The 15,626-nt window shown below is 45.8% G+C and overlaps 1 protein-coding gene across 3 annotated transcripts in view; it reads right to left on the minus strand.

The window, feature by feature from the left end:
• Positions 1 to 15,626, minus strand: part of Tom1l2 (target of myb1 like 2 membrane trafficking protein) — a 126,239-nt gene that overhangs the window by 46,832 nt on the left and 63,781 nt on the right. For all 3 annotated transcript variants that reach the window (XM_059270806.1, XM_059270804.1, XM_059270803.1), the window contains exons 2-3: positions 10,504 to 10,588; positions 2,377 to 2,455 (exon numbers count right to left, since the gene is read on the minus strand). In XM_059270806.1, the coding sequence (XP_059126789.1) occupies positions 2,377 to 2,455; positions 10,504 to 10,588 (164 nt within the window). The remainder of the gene's footprint in view (positions 1 to 2,376; positions 2,456 to 10,503; positions 10,589 to 15,626) is intronic.

The raw sequence follows: 15,626 nt of genomic DNA on the forward strand, positions 1-15,626 counted from the left end.
TGTGGGTGCTGGGGACTGAATCTAGGTCCTCTCCAAGAGCAGCTGGTGCTTTTAACTGCTGAGCCATCTTTCCAGCCCCAGAACCACAAATTTTATTCAACTAAGAGGAATTTCCCTTTCTTAATCTCTGATTGTGTCTGATTCTGGGTGACCATGAGAGAAAAGCTCTCACTCTCAGGGACCATGGGGGCTACCAAGAGGAACTGGAGAAGTTATTTCTGTCCCCAGGCATATTGCAAGGTACCCTTTTCTCGAGGATTCTCTACTCATTCTCCAGATTCTGGTGATGGCTCCTGGGCTCTGAGGGGCAAGAGAGGACCAGCAGAGGAGGAGGCTCAGGAAGTTGGCCTGGGTGAAAATAACCAGGAGCAGAGGAGCAGCTGAGGTCAACCCTGGGCTCTGCTCCTGTTTCTAGGGAGACCATGGACAGAACACTCTTCTCTCCTTCAGTTCTCGCAGAGAACAGATCTTAAGGTCAGTGTGTCCATCCCAGCCTCAGAAAATACCCTGTGCACATGTGTTTCTAACAGCCCAAAGCCTCTACATGTAGGAGGCACAGGAATTCCTCTCTGTCAAGGCCACTTCAAGTTACCCTTCCAAAAAGGCTCTTGGCAAACCTGACTTTGTGGGTTTTCAGGAATGAAACCCAGTGGCAACTTTCTGAGATACAGCCAGAACTCATGGAATAAACAAAGGGGACCTCCAAGCAATGAGAAGCAGATGTTAGGAACACACATGTGAAGGCTCAAGAGGAGAGGCCCTGGGGATTGCTAGCTCCACTGGATAAATACCAACAGCCTAGGCAGAGACAAAGGTGCATCTGGGAAAGGGCCACAGGAAGGGGCAGGGCTGACAGCAGCTAACAAGTGAAGCCATCGTAGCAAACAGAAAACCATGCCACGTGTGCCAGGCGGGGACCCAGGTACAAGGGCAACAGCTCTGCTGCGTTCCACAGGCCTCACAAGGGGTTTGCTGAAAAGACCTGGTCACCAGGAAGGCCAAATGATGGCTGCCAAGCAATGTGTATGTAGGGAGGCAAGGAAACACAGTCACTTTAAAAAGCTTCCCACCAGCCCCATGGGCAGAGGTGGTGCACGCCTTTAATCCCAGCGTGTGGGAGGCAGAGACAGGTGGGTATCTGTGAATTTGAGGCCAGCCTGGTCTACAGAGAGAGTTCCAGGACAATCAGAGCGGTCTTGAAAAAACAAACAACAACAAGAAAGAAAGAAAGAAAGAAAGAAAGAAAGAAAGAAAGAAAGAAAGAAAGAAAGAAAGAAAGAAAGAAAGAAAGAAAAGCAGCTTCCCACCTACAGTGGTTACCATGAAACCGGCACAAAGAGGGACAAAGGCTAGAGCTGGTTCCCCAGTGACACGTGTCACTAAAATGATGATTTGTGTTCCATTCTGGTCTCCATCAATGTTGAGGTTAAAAAAAAAAAATTAAGCTTTCACCTGCTTCTCAACTGACATTTTCTTCTTTGCTATGTAAATCCCAACCCCTGGTTGAGAGAGATTTCCTATTAGGTTTTAGACTTTATTTTGGGGGGCAGAGGAGATCACGATAGCTCTTCCGTCTTACAAGGAAATATGCTATGACAGTTTGAGATAAATAACCCACTTTCCCCACCTATAGAAGCTGACATGGTGACTTGTTACAGCTTCTAATAAAAAGTCACCGTGGCCCAGATTTTAAGGCATCTGAGAAACTGTTAGCTTTCAAGACAGAAATAGCACCTGAAATACCTTTTTTAGTTCTCTGTATCTTAAGGAAGGTCACAATTCTTATCTATTTGCCCTGAAAGGAGTCACTGGCTGACTTTTTCAAGACCCTTTGTATTATTTTCATTTTTATCCCAAACAAAAGACCGATCTATGATGGCACACCACAGCTGTGAAGGTAAAACTCAAAAGGCCTCTCAGAGCCAGTCTCCTCAACTGTGAGAAGTAACAAACACACTTTAGAAGGTAGTTGTAAATATCCCACCAACATTCTAAAAGCTCCATCCTGGGCAGGTGTTGGACAGATAAGAGTGAACATCTCTATAAACAGAAAACTGGCTCCGAGTATCTCAAACAGGCTGATAGCAGGAATGAGACCTGGCCTGGCCTCTGGCTCTTCTATCCTGAGCTTCTATTTACTGTTGCTGGGTACAACCATGTCACCCTCATCTTCTCCTGGTATACATCTAGCCCATTTGCACTCGCCTCCTGCATCAGAGGTGGGCGGGGACTCCAAGGGTCCCTTGGAAGATGCTGCTGAACCATGACAACACGCACTACATGCTGGAAGCCCATTTGAGTGGGCAGAGGGGGCTCCTAGGAAGAGTAAGTCTGTGTACACGTCCTAAGCTTTCACTACCGGGAAACAATACTCACCGTCAGGGCCAACATCACTTCTCTGTAGTTCCGGTTCCCGCTGAGCCGCTTCTTTAGTGCCCGAATGGCGTCCTTTGGCCTGTGAAAAGGACAGATCTACTATGATCCACAAGCCTCATCAGGGCACTAGCCCAGTGTGAACCAGCACAGGTATTAAGGTTGTTCACCGCAACACATTTGTAAATGGAAGGGACTGGAGAAATACACGTCTACAAAAGGAAGCAGGGCTAATTACATCATGGCTTTTATGCAGCTGCAAAGAAGAATAAGGAAACTTCTTGTACATTTTTATGGACCAAACTTAAAAGACATATGCATAAGAATAAATAGAATCAAGGACAAAAATCACATGATTGTCTCAATAGATGGGAAAAAAAAAAAAGCCTTTGACAAAATTCAACATCTTTTCATTGAAAAAGCCCTGAAGAAGCAGGAATAGAGGGATCATATCTCAACAAAATAAAGGCTGTATATGTAATAAATCTACACACAACATCATACTGAACAGAGAAAACCAGAAAGCATTTCTTCTAAAATCAGTATTGAGACAAAGATGTCTATATTCTCTGGACTCATTCAGTATAGTACTTGGATTTTCAAAAAGAAACAAACTAGATACAAATAGGAAAAGAAGAAGTCAGATCTCCCCCCCCCCCCCCCCCCCCCCCGAGACAGAGTTTCTCTGTGTAGCTTTGCGCCTTTCCTGGAACTCACTTGGTAGCCCAGGCTGGCCTCGAACTCACAGAGATCCGCCTGGCTCTGCCTCCCGAGTGCTAGGATTAAAGGTGTGCCACCACCGCCCGGCCAGATTATTCTTTATGGAGATGATATGATCTTATATATAAAATCCTGGTCCAGGCGTGGTGGCGCATGCCTTTAACCCCAGCACTTGGGAAGCAGAGGCAGGTGGATCTCTGTCAGGTGGAGGCCAGCCTGGGCTACAGAGTGAATACTAAGTCAGCCAGAGATACATAGTGAGACCCTGTCTCAAAAACAACAACAACAACAAAAACTAAAAAGACCCTGAAGACTGCCAGAAAACTCTTAGATGTAACAACACTTTTAGTAAAGTATCAGCTACAAAGTCAACATTTAAAAAATTATGGTAAGGCAATGCCGGGAGGTGGTGGTGCCCACACCTTTAATCCCAGCACTCGGGAGGCAGAGCCAGGTAGATCTCTGTGAGTTCGAGGCCAGCCTGGTCTACAGAGCGAGTTCCAGAACAGGCTCTAAAGCTACACAGAGAAACCCTGTCTTGAAAAAAAAATTATAGTAAGGCAATGATGAACATGCTAAAAAAAAAAAAAAAAAAAAGAATTCTACTCATAGTAGCCTTAAAAACAAAACAGAAATAGTTCTAACAATAAAGCATAAGATCTCCATAATAAAAACACTGCGGAAAAAACGAAAGACACTAGAAGATGGAAAGAACTCCCATGTTCTTGTATTGTCAGAGTTAATATCATGGAAAAGGTCCTATTGTCTAACGTGATCTATAAATTCAATGTAATCCTGATCAAAATTCCAATAATATTCTTTGCAGAAACAGGAAAAATGATCCTAATAGGCCCTGGGTAGCCAAAGCAGTCCTGGGGGAAGAAAAAACAAACAATGCTAGAGTGTCAGAATTCCCAGGTCCAGATGACTGCAGAGCCTTGGGAATAAGAACAGCACTGGCCCAGACACACACTGACAGAAACCACACACCTAGAATAACCCACCACATACAGAAGCACCTGATTCTTTTTTATTTTCTCTCAAGACAGGGTTTCTTTGTGTAGCTGTCTGTCTGTCCTGGAACTCGCTCTGTAGACCAGGCTGGCCTCAAACTCAGAGATCCTGCCTCTGCTGCCCAAGTGCTAGATAAAAGGTGTGCACCACCACGCCTGGCTAGACATTTGATTCTTGACAAAGGTACCCAAAACACACACTAGAGAAAAGCCAGTATTTTCAACAAATGGCCCGGGGTAACTGGATATCCACACGTAGAAGAATGAAACTCAATCTCTGTCTCTCATCCTGCACAAAGATCAGCTCAAAATGGACCAGAGACTGTAAAGTGAGACCTGAGACTGCCAGTGGGAAGCTCAGGGGACGTCCTTCAAGAGACAGTCACAGGCAGGAGTTTTAACAATTACAAGTATTTACAAATGAGAGTGCACGAAATTTAAAACATTTCTGCACAGTAAATGAAACGGTAATCAGAGTCAAGAGACAGCCTCTAGAATAGGAGAAAATCTTTGCCAGCTACACATCTTAGAGGGAATTAATTAATCTAGAACAGACAAATAAATAAGCAAACAAACAACAGAGAAAAAAAATCATTCAAATGACCCGAATGGACAGTTCTTAAAAGAAAAACTATAAGCAACCAATAATTACATGAATAAATGTTTGACATGCTTAGCTGCGAGGGAAACAAATCAAAAGGACATTGAGATTCCATCCCACCTAAGTCAGAACGGCTATTCCTGGGAAAAGAAACAGGGTCAATGAGATGGCTCTGTGTGTAAAGGCCCTTGCTGTGTACACTGACAAATTAAGTTCAATTCCTGGGACCCACATAAAGGAATGAGGAGAGAACACACTCCACAAAGCTGTCGTCTGACTTCCACAGGCTCGCCATGGAATGTGTGTGTGATGCACACAACACAATACTAATAAAAATACAATTTAAAATAAAAAGCAACAAAAAATGCTAGAAAGGTTGGGAGGGGGTGGAGTCCTGACATGCTGTTGGTAGGAACGTAAATTAGTCCACTATGGGGATCAGTAGTTCTTCACAAACAGAAATTAGAACTCCCATATGACTCAGCCCCTTGCTGTCCCAGTGCGCTCCAGCCAACAAAGGGCATGTCACTGGCTTTGGCCTTCCCTTAGGCAAATGTTTGGAGGTCAGGGGCTCTCACGCCTGTGCTTCTAACATGTGTACTGTCTCATACACAAAAATGTCCTGTCAAATATGCATGAAGAAGTTAAGGCAAAGGAGGATGGACGATCTGCTAGTCAGCCTCATATAGAGAGAAAGCCATAAGGCTTCTGGAAGAAAGCTTTAAACAAATAACAAACTGGAGTTAAAGAGAGGCTCCATTGTTAACAGCATGTACTGTTCTTGCAGAGGACCGAGCTACAGTTACCAGTACTTACATCTGTTGGGTACTTAGTCAGCAGCTTACAACCACTTGTAACTCTAGTTCCAGAGTGCCCAGCCCTTCTGGACTCCTCACATTTATATGCAGTGCCCACACAGAGATACATATACACATAATAAAAAAAAATTCAGGACTCAAACCTCTTATTTCCTATCTCCAACTTAAAACACAGTTGCTCTACCTGAATTCTTGGCATCAGAGTCTAAGGGCTGAGGAGACAGGAATGGGCCCTAAACCAGGGGTTCTACAGTGCTGGCTGGTTTTGTGTGCCAACTTGACAAGCTAGAGTCATCAGAGAGGAAGGAGCCTCAGCTGAGGAAATGCCTCCATGAGATCCAGCTGTAAGGCATTTTCTCAATTAGTGATCAACGGGGAAGGGCCCATTATGGGTGGTGCCATCCCTGAACTGGTGGTCCTGGGTTCTATAAGAAAGCAGACTGAGCTAGCCAGTAAGCAGCACTACCTCCATGGCCTCTGCGTCAGCTCCTGCCTCCAGGATTCTTCCCTGTTTGCGGTCCTGTCCTGAGTTCCTTTGGTGATGAACAGCAATGTGGAAGTGTAAGCCAAATAAACCCTTTCCTCCCCAACTTGCTTTTTGGTCATGGTGTTTTGTTGCAGCAATAGAAACCCTATCTAAGACATTCAATATGGGTAACTTCCACAGGGATGCAGATTTTATAAACACAGCATTTGAGCAGCTCTCTGCTTGGATGGGCTGGGCTGAAGAGAGCAGGCAACTTAATGGCTAGAGAAGACTGACTTCCTCTCTGCAGGCTCTGCTCACCATTGTCCCAGGCTGACAAGCTGTACCCTCTCTCTACGTGCTCTCTTTCATCTCTTCTTAGATTTCCATGATGAGAAAAACAGGCACTACCCCGGAGGATGGTGTATTTCTGGCTGACAGTATGTCGGCATTCCCAGATTATGGGTGGAGGGCAATCAGATAGTAGGCAGGCTGGTTAGGTTTAAGCTGAAAATCCTTTCCCAAGAGCTATGCTTCAGTTAGTGCTACCTGAGAACAAAAGAGAAGCATTTCTCTCTGCTGATCTGAGGGAGAAGTGTCAGAGTAGAGCATTACTGTCGGGTTGGAGAAACCACAAAATTCAAAGGAGCTACCAAAGGCTGAAGGGACAACCGCTAAGTCAAGGGAAAACATGGGCTTGTGTGAGAGGTGCCAAGTACCAGGAGCTCTCAGTAGAAAGGTGGGGCCCCATGGGGCAGTCCCAAGGGCCTCAAGACCAGTCTGGCTGCCCACACCCCTATCAGACTCCTGAGAGCCCTTCTCTCCAGCAGTGGGGAGCTCTTCGGTGGCTCTCAGACAGCTGCACATTATGTCTCCAGCCACAGCTTTTCTCCGGAACACACACCCTCGGCACTCATCCTCTCCGCTGCATTGACTGGATTTTCCACGTTACTCTGGCTTAGAGGCTGCAGCGTAAGGACTCAGTGAGCCAGGAAAATGGTTGTGAAATGATCCAGACCTTTGGATCCTCATCAGAGCCTGCCTATTAATGCTCTACACTACACCCACTATATGGGGATTATTTATTCCTCTAATCTTCACTATAACTATGAGATGGACACTATTGACAAACCATTTTCATGTGAGATGAAACTGAGGCACAGGGAGATGGAACACACTCAGGGCTACATAAGTGAGTGGTGACATAAGCTTCTAGCCCAGGTAGATGGCACCAGGCTCCACACCACACCCCTTAATCCACACTGCCATGCTTCCCATGCACCGGATACACACACTGCTTTCCAGCCCCAGAGGTTCCACCTTTCTCCCTGTCACCCATCTGTCTCATCTTGCTAAAATCCAGGTATACTGTAAGAGTCTACCGAAGTGTCACCTCCTTCAAAAAAGGCTTTTGCTTCAGACAGCCCCCAGGCTGGCTGGGAGTCCCTGCACATGTCTGTCTCTGTAGCTATATGCAGCTTTTCGCTCTGTTTCTCTGTCTCTGTCTCAGTCCTTGTCATGCTGTGTTATGATTATATTTACATGCTTGCATTCTCATCAGACTGCCTTAGGGACTTCATCAATTCTTCACACACTTTAAAATATTTATTAAGAGCTGATTATGGAGCTGAGATGTGGCTCAATTGGTAGAGTGCTTGCCTAGCATACACGAAGCCCTGGGTTTGGTCCCTAGCACTGCATAAACCAGGTGTGATACCGCACACCCATAATCCTAATACTCAGGAGGTAAAGCAGGAGGATCAGAAATTAAAGGTCTATATAGCACCTTTGAGGTCAGCCTCAGATACATGAGACCCCCCCCCACACACACACAGAAAGAGAGAGAGAGAGAGAGAGAGACAGAGAGAGAGAGACACACACACAGAGAGAGAGAGAGAGAGAGAGAGAGAGAGAGAGAGAGAGAGAGAGAGAGAGAGAGAACGTGTAAGTTGTGTTGTGGGAGAGATAAAATAGTGAGTGTAACATATGGAATTCCTGCCCTCATGAAGTGTACAGACTAGTAGGTTGTGGGGCAAGGCAGACATGAAAAGACATCACAAAGATTTGTAGCCAAAGTCTAATACCACATAATATGACAAGTCAAGAGGGAAGGGTCACCAGTGAAATTTATGTTGAGATCTAATAACTGATGGGAAGCACGTAGTGACAGGGAGACTGGCTGGAGAAACATGGGAACAACACTGAGAAGCCCTCAGCCAGGAGCAGGAAGGAGAAGGAAGTGTGTGTGTGTGTGTGTGTGTGTGTGTGTGTGTGTGCATGTGAGTATGTATGTGCGAGTGTGTATGTGAGTGTGTGTGTCAGAGTGTGTGTAAATGTGAGCGTATGTGTGAGAGTGTGTGTGAATGTGAGTGTGTATGTGAGTGTGTGTATGTGTGTGAGAGTGTGTGTGTGAGTGTGTGAGTGTGTGTGAATGTATGTATGTGTGTGTATGTGAATGTGTGTGTGTGAGTGTGTGTGTGTGTGGTGTTTTGTTTTCTCTTCCCCCATGTGGGAGAGATTTCAGCAGACACCTTACAACAGAGGCAAGCACAGACACTCTTCAAGAATCACCACACTGTCCTTCCAACACACATGAACAAGAGGTTAGCCCACTGGGAAATGCACAGCCAGGTCTTCCGTGAGCTGTGACTGAGAAAGCAGGTCCCCAGTCTCTCACACCGTGAAAGAAGATCCCAGCATTCTTGGGTTTTCTGCGCTCAGTGCACATCAGATATTTGAGTGGGGACAAAAATGTGAGAATTCAAGGCGCTAAAAGAAAAATTAATGAGGCTGAAGGGCCTGAAGAAGGGCTGCAAAGGTGTGTGGTTGAGGGTTTTATGCTAAAATTTTAAGAATGCTCTGGAAAGCTTGCTAGTGAGCAAGTCACCTGCTGAAATATGCGTCGGGAACTGCATGGGAGGTAGAGGGAAGAACAAAGACATTTTTCAGGGAAATGTGCAGAAGAAAAGCCAACCGGAGTCATTCTTCCAGCCTGCTTCCCAATACTCCCTCTTCACCATGTGACCCAGGCCACCTGTATCCCTTCTTATGCTACCCTGAGTACAAGTCACTTCTTTCCTGCCAGTCCAGAAGCCGAGCTCAAACCCGGCCCCTTTAGAAGGCATCTGCAGCACTTTTCCCTTGGGGACGGCCATACTGGGCACAGGCCGGGCCATAGCCCCCAACACCCCTAGATGAGGCCTAGTGGGTGGGTCACACAATCACCTAAGCTCAGATCAAGATTTGTTCTCTGCCTGCCCCACCTCAGCACTAGCGGCTCCATCCTTCTGCTTTGTAGGTCCCAAACCATGATGTTACCCTTGACATTTTGCTCAAATCCCACATTAGCAAATTCTATTAACTTTAATTTCTGAATCTCACCAGAATCTAATGACACCTCCCTCATCTTTACCTCCATTCCAGTCCAGCTTACCATCAATCCACAACAGGATGACTGTAATAAACCCCTACTGGTTTATCTGCTCTGTCTTTGACCTGCCCTGGTGAGCCCATTCTGAACATGGGATGACTATTCAAAATTAAAGCCAGACCATGCCACCTCTCTGCCCAGATCCTCCCCATAGTGCTCAGCCCACCTGATCAGCTTATGTGGTTTGTCCTGTTTACATTTTGCCTCCCTGTTCCGGTCTGGCAGCTCCCCAATGGGAGGGATTGTGTCTTGCTCTCTGCTGCGCCCTCCTTGTTTACAACTGTGTCTGCAAAAGGCAGACACTTTGTAAGGATCTGATGAATGAAGGATCAGGACTGACTTGAGAGAACTAGTGAGTAGGAACAGCACCAATGTACAGGCCTAGGCTGCCCGAGTCCCAACTGTTCTCTTCAACACTCTGGAGTGGAAAAGAGCATAGTAAGAGTAAACCGGGTGTCTATGGTGTGGACAAAACCCCAAACCAGACTAGCCTATAAGAAGTACAAATACAGCGGAGCTATAGAGGAGGAGGATATAGTACACAGTAACACCAAGAACCAACTCAGCAGTGCAGAAAGGCAAGAGGGCAAGCTGCAGGTTAAGTCCACCCATGCTAGGCATGCTCAGCTACTCTGAGCCATGGGTGCCCCTCTGTCATTCCTGTGTCTGATTACACCCTGGGCCTTCTTCCATGGCACCCTAGAAAGCAACCCAGGGTAAAAATGGCCCCTGTGTCTGTAACATGGAAGCAGGGTCTGAGGAGGAGCAGGGAGAGGTAATGGTTAATACAAGTAGCCAAGAAGCTCCATTTCTACCCATGATTCAAAGTAGATGATAGGGAGACGTCACTTCTCTAACTGGAGCACTGCCACTGGGGACATGGCGGGAGGGTGGGGTGGGAAGGAAAAAGACAAAGTACTGAATTTCAGCTTATTAAGGCCAAATCAAACATCTTGAAAATAATAGTAATAATAAAACAAAACAAACAAACAAACCCACCAGAGTTGAACCCACCACACTGAACCCTGGCAAGCTGTGTAGGACATCCTGCCCAAATGGAGAAGTTCCCCAGGAAAACATACCCTTCCTCTGTCTCATTGATGATGTCACAGATTTCCATGTTCAGTGTCCAATCCTCACTCTGCAGGGAGCCATCCGTGGCCTTCTCTGTGAAATTAGAAAGAAACTGCTTTATATATCTCCTGGAATAGGGAGCCCTGGAAGGAAATGGAAAGAGACCAGAAGCATCACTTCTGGGGCTGCTGCTTTCAAAAGAGAACGTCCAGGAGCACTCTAAGCCCAAGGTTGTCTAGCCTCCAAATCCCGTATCTAGGAGGTCTGAGGCACTAGAGCCCCCAGATCCCAGGGCCAAACCACTGAGCTAGAACACAGGCTCCACCACTGACTAGTTGTGTAGCTCTGGGCAAGTGAATCTGGCAAGTGAAGGTGCCAAACCTGGTAAGCCGTGAGCATTCAGTCTATCAGAATGGCCTAATGTGTGTAAACCTTTAGGATACAGCTTGGCACACAGCCTGTCCTCTTACGGATATCCGCTATTATAATTATGAAAAACCAACCGCAGTAGTTAAAACTGCATCAGAAGAGAAGAAGGAAGAAGGGAAAATCCAGTAAGCTGCTGCGGGTATGGCATCATGGTTTGGATCTTAATCCCCCCTCCCTCCACCCCACAAAAACCTGAGGCTAAGAGCTTGGTTGTCAGTCTCTGGTACCACTGGGAGGTGGTGGCACCTGTAGGAGGCTGAGCTGTGTGAAAGGTAGTTAGGTCATTAGGAACATGCTCTTGGAGAGGATTTGGGGAATTCTTTGCTTCCTGGATGCCACAGGGAGCAGTTTTGCTCACCCACGTATTTCCCACCAACAGAGCCGACTGACCTTGAACTGACACCATCTGTCACAATGACATAAAGCTCGTTAACTGAAACACATGGTGCTGGTCCTTGACACGTAACAACCTTTTGATCATTTAATGGAGAAAGGACAACCCTGGTATTGAAAAAATGGCTCTCGGGGCTGGAGGGATGGTGGTTGGGAACACTGGCTGCTCTTCCAGAGAACCCAGGTTCCATTCTCAGCATCCTCATGGTGCATCACAAACACCTGTAACTCCAGTTCCAGGAGATCAAATGGCCTCCTCTGACCTCCCTGGGCATGAGGCATGCACATGGCACACAGACAAGCATGCAGGCAAAACATAGTAAAATAATTGTTTTAAAAATGGCATTCCATATGCAAAAGGATGAAATTGTACACTTTTCTTATACTATATCAACTCTAAATTTATTAAAAATAGGAACACAAGTGTTGAAAACTGTAGGACTCTTAGAAGAAAGCAGAGGCAAAGCTCCATGACACATAATTTGACAATGATTTCGTGGGTCTAACACTAATGGCACAGGCAACAAAAGGGAAAATAAAGACACTGGACTAATCCATATTAAGAACTTCTGGGGCAGAGCTGAGTAGCAGGTAACCACCTTCACAGACCCTTGATCTGATCTCAGCACACCAAACCCTGCCCTCTCCATGCATGAAAGACAAAAACAGATTAGAAAGGCAACCTACAGAATGGGGGAAAGTCTTTGAAAAATCATACATATGAAAAAATGTAAATGTCCAGAATATAAGGGACCCTGCAACTCAACAACAAAACTACTATATATTGATAGATATATGAATGAAAGAGAAAGGGTGCCAGACATGATGGCATATGTCTATAATCCTAAGAAGGGTAAGACAGGAGGATCATGAGTTTGAAGCCAGGTTGGGCTATGGAATCTCAAACAAATAACAACAACAAATATAGAGGAAAGAATCCAAATTGGCACTTCTCCCAAGAAGAAATATATTTATATCATTATATAATATTATATAAATGATCATATAAGAAATATAATCAAATATATTTACATTAGGGAAATACAGATCACAACTGCAATAAGCCAGTTGTGGTAAATACTGATGAGGATGAGGCAACAAGATTATGAGTTAGAGATGTCCTGGACTGTGTATCTTTGGACTAGAGACATAGTTCAGTGGTAAAAAGCTTGCCTAGCATTTGTGAGGCTCTGGGTCTAGTCCCTAACACTACTATAACAACAAAAACTTTTTTTTAGATTTTATTTTATTTTATTGTTTCTGAGTACTTTGCCTGCATGAATGTCTTTGTAACACATGTATGCAGTACCTAGGCATCAGATCCCCTGCAACTAGAGTTACAGATGATTGTTAGGTACCATATGGGTGCTGGGAACTGAATCCTGGTCCTCTGGAAGAGCAGTCTGTGCTCTTAACAACCACTGGGTCATCTCTCCATTCTAATTATTATTTTAAAAACATAAAATAATAAGTGTTGGTAAAGATGCGGAGCAACTGGAACCCTTCTCTATTCAGAATGTAAAATAGTACAGATATTATAGAAACAGTATTGTAGATCCTCAAAAAACTAAGCATAAAATCCATAAATTTTGTTTTGGGTACTTCCTTTCCCAGAGGCACATGTATCCTCATGTTCACAGCAGAATTATCTACACTATTCTAAAGGTGAAAGCTGACTAGTTACCTACCCACAGGTTAACGGAGAGACAAAATGTACACACAATAGACTTGTCAGTCGTACAGAGGAAGGAAACTCTGGCTCCTGCTACAGCATCAGTGAGCCCTGAAGACACTGCTCTGAGTGAAAGAGGCCAGGTTCAAAGGACAAACTATGTAAGATCCCACTCCTGTGAGGTATCTAGGGTAGTCACCATCAGTTAGGAGGCAGAGTGGGATGGCTAGGGACTGAATGGGGAGTTGTGTTCAGTAAGTTCAGAGTTTCTGTTTGGGAAGATGAGAGAGTTTTGAGATGGACGGTCGCGGTGGCTGCACAATGGGGATGCACTTAATGCCACAGGACTGTATGCTCAAAATGGTTAAAACGGTACACTTCGTTACACATACATAGAACAACTTTAAAAAACATCATCCAAGCTGGGCAGTGGTGGCACACACCTTTATCCCAGCACCCAAGAGGCAGAGACAGGTGGATTTCTGAGTGTGAGGCCAGTCTGGTCTACAGAGAGAGCTTCAGGATAGCCAGGGTCACACAGAGAGACTCTGTCTTGAAAAGACAGGAAAAAAAAATCATCCAGGGGCGAAAGTCCTATCAGACACAGGCTCTCTCTCTAGGTCTGTGGATCAGAATGTAGCTCTCAGATACTGCTCCAGCAACATGTGTGCCACCATGCTCCCCACCATGATGACAATGGACTAAACCTCTAAAACTGTAAGCAAGGCCCCAGTTAAAGGCTTTCTTTAAAGTCGCCTTGGTCATGGGTGTCTCTTCACAACAATAGAACAGTGACTATGGCAGCATTACTGCTCTTCCAGAGGATCCCAGTTTGGTTCCCAATACCCAGGTCAAGCAGCAGCTCACAACTCCCACTTCAGAGGATCCAACACCCTCTTCAATCCTCCATGGGCATTTGCAACTCAGATGCACATATTCATAACCAAACACACACACACACACACACACACACACACATACACACACACACACACACACACACACACACACACACACAGAGAGAGAGAGAGAGAGAGAGAGAGAGAGAGAGAGAGAGAGAGAGAGAGAGAGAGAGAGAGATTCATTTTAAATCACCCAGAAAGGAAGAAAAAGTATAGCTAGATCAATGGGCTCTCTGGTTGGAGAGAACAGAGAACTGGGGTCTGTTGACAGGAAACATAAGACTCAGAAGAAATGGGCTCGGGATCAGAACTAGACCCTTGGTTACTTGACGCCTTTTTTCTCTGGGCTGTGGCCCCCACGATGGCAAGGAATACTCTCTTTCACCTTTTTCTAATGAGGGACCAGGAGTTAGACAGACTCTGATAGGCAGACAGACAGGGATAGGGGCCATGGCTAGGTAATAAAGGTAGTGAACTTCCAAGATTGCCAGCTTCTACCTTAACCTTCTGACTTAAGATAAAAGCCTGGCAGCTTTTGTCTCCCGCCATCAGGCCCCCTGCTGATACAGCCCTCTGGAGGTGGTGGCGCACACCTTTAATCTCAGCACTCAGGAGGCAGAGGCAGGCTCTGTGAGTTCAAGGCCAACCTGGTCTACAGAGTGAGTTCCAAGACAGCCAGGTCTACACAGAGAACCTCTGTCTCGAAAAACAAAAACAAAACAAAATAAAATAACCCAGCCCTCAAGAAGAGACTGAATTTTCGACTTTCCGAGAACCCCTCTGCTTGGCAGGGAGTCTTACACTCTGTGTGTTTCCTCACCCACAATAAACTGCTTCCTTTAAATGCTGATTCTGTTTGCAGTGCTTGAGACATCTCTACTGCTACCTGCTGCACTTGAGGTTTTTCCTGCCGTTTAATTCTTTAACTGGCAGAGAAAACGAACTTGATCAAGAAGCCTAGACTGTAACACTACCACATCACCAGAGTCTAGCACTGGGGAGTGACACACTTAGGTCTGATGAAGGCCTAGGGTCACATTCCTTCCTCTAAGCTAGCAGTCCCCAGCATGAGACCTTTCCGGAGAGTGTCTAGAACACACATACCCAGAGATTCTGAACTGACGAATGGAGGCACTCAGCCATCATTCTGGAAAGCCTCATGGTGAAACAGACATATAACCAAGTCTAAGGACCACTGCTGTAGACGGCGGCCTCTGCTGGTGCTCTATAGCTGGGCAGTGAGAGGCAGACCCTGCACTTTCCTCTAGGCGTGCACTCTCACTGCCCTGTATGCAGAGACTGTCACTGTGTGGTGAGGAGCAGATGCATCCTCCTCCTTGGCACTAGGGTACAGGTATCACACCACCCAGAGTGTGTGGCCATCATCTGCTAGCACCTAAGCTGGACTGTCAATGTGGGTGTCTTGATCATTTACTTCCTCTTAGCTTCCAAAATGGTGTGTGAGACAACTCAGGCCCTTGTCAATCTTGAGAAATGGCATTTAGACCATGTGGCTTTACTTTGCCTTCAAGTTGTAGAAAGGACTGCGCTGGAGTCTGTAGCCCGGTCAGAGGGCACTTTCTGAACCTTCTTCAGGCTCTGCTGTCTGCCTTTTGGCTTTGTTTTTGTTTGTTTGTTTGTTTTTCAAAACAGGGTTTCTCTATAGCCCTGGCTGTCCTGACCTCACTTTGTAGACCAGGCTGGCCTCCAACTCAGAAATCCACCTACTTCCCCC

The sequence above is a fragment of the Peromyscus eremicus genome, chromosome 8a (genome assembly GCF_949786415.1).
Source record: "Peromyscus eremicus chromosome 8a, PerEre_H2_v1, whole genome shotgun sequence".
NCBI classification, from domain to species: Eukaryota; Metazoa; Chordata; class Mammalia; order Rodentia; family Cricetidae; genus Peromyscus; species Peromyscus eremicus.